This window comes from Eurypyga helias, unplaced genomic scaffold (assembly GCF_000690775.1).
Source record: "Eurypyga helias isolate BGI_N326 unplaced genomic scaffold, ASM69077v1 scaffold19062, whole genome shotgun sequence".
Lineage (NCBI taxonomy): Eukaryota > Metazoa > Chordata > Aves > Eurypygiformes > Eurypygidae > Eurypyga > Eurypyga helias.
In genome coordinates, this window is record NW_010234315.1 from 24,751 (window position 1) to 28,227 (window position 3,477).

The window sequence follows — 3,477 nt, forward strand, 5'->3', positions numbered from 1 at the left end:
AAGGTGGGGGAGCGGTGGGGCCGGCAAACTCCGCAGGCCACAGAATGCCCGTGTGAAAACCCCACCACCAAGTTCCCAGTGACCTGTCACTGACGCTCGCCTACGCTGCAGAGCTGTTTCCCGTAACGAACACACGACTGCGTAACTCTGCCTATCGAAGTGGTCCAGCTCCCAACACCCTTTTAATTTTTTACTGCTTGGGTCCTTCCTCCTCCAACCCAAGAAACCGAAAGTTTGGAAACACACCACACAGCCTCCACCTTCTCCCTCGATGGCTTCCAGTGATAGCTGCTTACAACCCAAGGAATGCTGTACGTCTCAGCTTGTAATTGTTACCTACATTTAATAGATTTCTGGATTCTCCAGCCAAGTTCCATATTATACGCTGGGCTGAGTTATGAGCCGTGGCCAGCTGCCCAATGGTTAGAAACACACTGTAAATCAGGGACACCAAATTACTAATAAAAGTATGTTCCTACTGTGTGATTCAAAATATGTCAAGTTTCACATAATCGTATATTCATTATAAGCTGCAATCCTCTTTTTATTGGTTTACATAGGCTGGAATTACAAACATATTACAGCAGCATTTCATCACATGCTCTTTAGGTCCTGGTAACTGTTGAAACAGAAACCATAGACTGACGAAGAAAAAGAACAACAACCCAAAGAAAACAATCTCCCGTAGCTTCACCACTCCAGCCTTCAAAGAGGTTCAGGGGTTACTTCTCCCCTTCTCAAAAAAAAGGAGAAACTTCAGCATTTTCCACAACCAGCATTGATATTTTTAATCATGGGGGGTTTTTTCCCTAACTTTTTTCCTTTCCACAGAAATTTCTGCTATTTGAAAAACTAGAGAAAACATCAAATTAATGTGGGGCATCTCCAGCGCTCACAGTGAGACCTGCTCCCCCAGCCCTCTCACCACCCAACCTGCTTCACCTTTGACAAAACCTGTTTAACTACCGTTGGCTCTTCCTGTGGGACCTCGTCCAGAGCCCACTAACTGCCCATGCCACCCCGCGGCTCAGCCCTCTGGGGAACACCCCACAGACACCATGGCAAAGCCAGAGGTCTGTGTGGAGAAGACTGGCCCTGTTGTTGCCCCTGGAACAAGCTGTTGTGGGGAAGTCCTGGTTTCCAGCATTTTCTCAGCTGGAAAAGGCTGGAAGGTACAGTACACAAGACCGGTTACGGCAAGTCCAACCGTGCATCACCTAAGCCTTGGTCCCCCAAAAACCCAAACTCAGATGCTTTAACACGGCCCCGTGACCAACGTGGCTGGAGATGGTTCCTGTATCTAGTCCCACCTCGCAGCCGAAAGCGGGATTTCCTGAGCTGAAGGCAGCAGCCAGGCTGCTGCTGGGCCTGTCCTCTCAATCTGTCTTGTTCTTTTTTGAGGCCATTTATAGTTTCGTCTGCACAGTTTCCTGTAGCAGTGAATTCCCCAAGTCACTCGTTGGAAAAAACACTTCCTTTTGTTGGCCTAAAACCTGCTACCCAATAGCTTATGTGAATATTTACATGAGGGAGAGCAAACGCGCGCAGGGGAAGAGAAGTTCACTGTAAATACGGTGATGATGAAGACTATCCACTGGATGAACTCTTTCATGGATTATTTTCATCCTGCTATTACATTTGCTACATCAATACAATGAGCTGACTAAAAGTGGCTCAAAGAAAATAAATCATAATTCAGTGGGAAGGTAAAACTGCTCTTTTTCTCCTTCTTTCTCATAAACAGATATTCCATAAATTATAATTCAGTGGGAAAGAAACCTGCTCCTTTTCTCCTCCTCTCTCATAAACAGATATTCCAAGCCTACTGGCTACTGGAAGGATTTCTAGGATTTCAGTTTAGGCTCAAGGTGCACAAACTGGATATACTGGGCAGGGGAGCAGAGCTGTACAATGTGCCATTAAAACACACATACCTGCCGAAAGCTCCATAGGTGTTCACTATTCTGAGAGGGTTGAACGAGGTGTTCATGACTTGTCTGGAGTTGAGCAGGTTTAGGACAACCGGGATGCTGAGATAAGCAATGAGGAGGCCAAAGGAGATGTTCACCACTCTGCGGACATAGCAGCCTGTTGGGGACACAAAGCAGACCAGAAGGTGGTGATTTCACCGCCAGCGATGGGCTCTGCTCCCCCCACTCCCCTGCCCGACACCCCCGCCGTGCCTCACCCCCTGCCCGGGTGCTCGCAGCTGCTCCTGGGCTGACTAAACCCTCCGCCGTGATCGACCCGACCTTGCCAGGGGCTGTACGCTATCGCCCCGGAGATCTGTCTTTCTCCAAATAGTCTGAGAAAGAGCTAAAAAGAAAAATGTCTAAAATGTAAGATTAATCATCGCTTTCATACGGGGGAAAACACACAGCTGGCACCCGCACCTTGCCCAAAATCGCCCTCCCGGTCCATAAGCCGTGCGTGGAGTGCCTCCAGCTCCCCGCGGCTCCGTTCCTGCCCGTGGCTGTCCCAGGCTCTCGCCGCCCGGACTCACTCCCTGCATTTCCCCCCCTCCTCGCTCACTAGCTCCATTCAAACCTCATTTTCCTTTTGCAAATCCCTATTACGTATCATTTCTGAATGAGATGTGTGCTGCTTCACCAGCACTTCGGTGTGTCGGAGCAGCGCGGGGCTGTGCTGGATTTCAGTCGGAGGCACCTACTGCAATCAGACAAATAAGCAGATGTGACCCCTGAGGGGTTCCTACCCTCGTGGCCCTTTTAAATTTGTTTAACATTAACAGCCAAAGGATCAGATTCAAAGCAATTGCATGTAGCTTTCCCCTTATCTCTGCGGGAGAGGGATGTTTATTTGAACCTCTCTCAGAAGCTATTAATAATTGTTTAGTCTGAGAACATTTCTGGATAATCATTTGATTTGGGAAGGAGCTTGCCGAGATGCCACCCCTCGCCCCCTGCGCTGCGGTATGAGCCCGTTGGGCACTTTTTTGTCTTTTGGCTAAAATTCCTAGTCTGTAATTAAAGAGAAGGCACAGGCACAGCAGCTTTCCACCGTACGGGCAGCGTCAGCGGGCTCCTCAGGTCCCAGTTTATGGCCACGCATGGTCTGCTCACCCTTCACAGGTAGTGGCTGTCATCATGCCCTTGGGGTCACAACTACTCAGTCAGAGAGAAGAAGGGCTTAATACATGGGAAAATAAAAAATCTACGTGGTAAGGATGGAGCAAGACCTGGGGAGGGAGCGTGGGACATGAGCCAATGGGATCTGGATCGAGCAGGCAGGAGCTGAGCACTAGCAATGGGAATTGGAGGTCTCGGCAGGAATTACACACACATACTCCAAGGATGTGGCCAGAGCCTTGTAAAATCAGGTCACGAGTGGGGCATGGCTGGGCAACCCCCTGTCTTCTGCTCTGGTGACCCAGGGGTGAGGGCTCCTCCAAGCCTCTTGCCACAGAACCCGTCAGCACCAGCGCAGCAGCCTCTGCTTTGTCAGCAGGTAACATCT

The 3,477-nt window shown here is 49.6% G+C and overlaps 1 protein-coding gene across 1 annotated transcript in view; it reads right to left on the reverse strand.

Moving 5' to 3' along the window:
• The window catches only part of LMF1 (lipase maturation factor 1), a gene marked incomplete at its 5' end in the record, with an annotated part of 27,956 nt that overhangs the window by 22,950 nt on the left and 1,529 nt on the right, over positions 1 to 3,477 (reverse strand). The window contains one exon of the mRNA XM_010146388.1: positions 1,935 to 2,088. Coding sequence (XP_010144690.1) covers positions 1,935 to 2,088 — 154 coding nt within the window. The remainder of the gene's footprint in view (positions 1 to 1,934; positions 2,089 to 3,477) is intronic.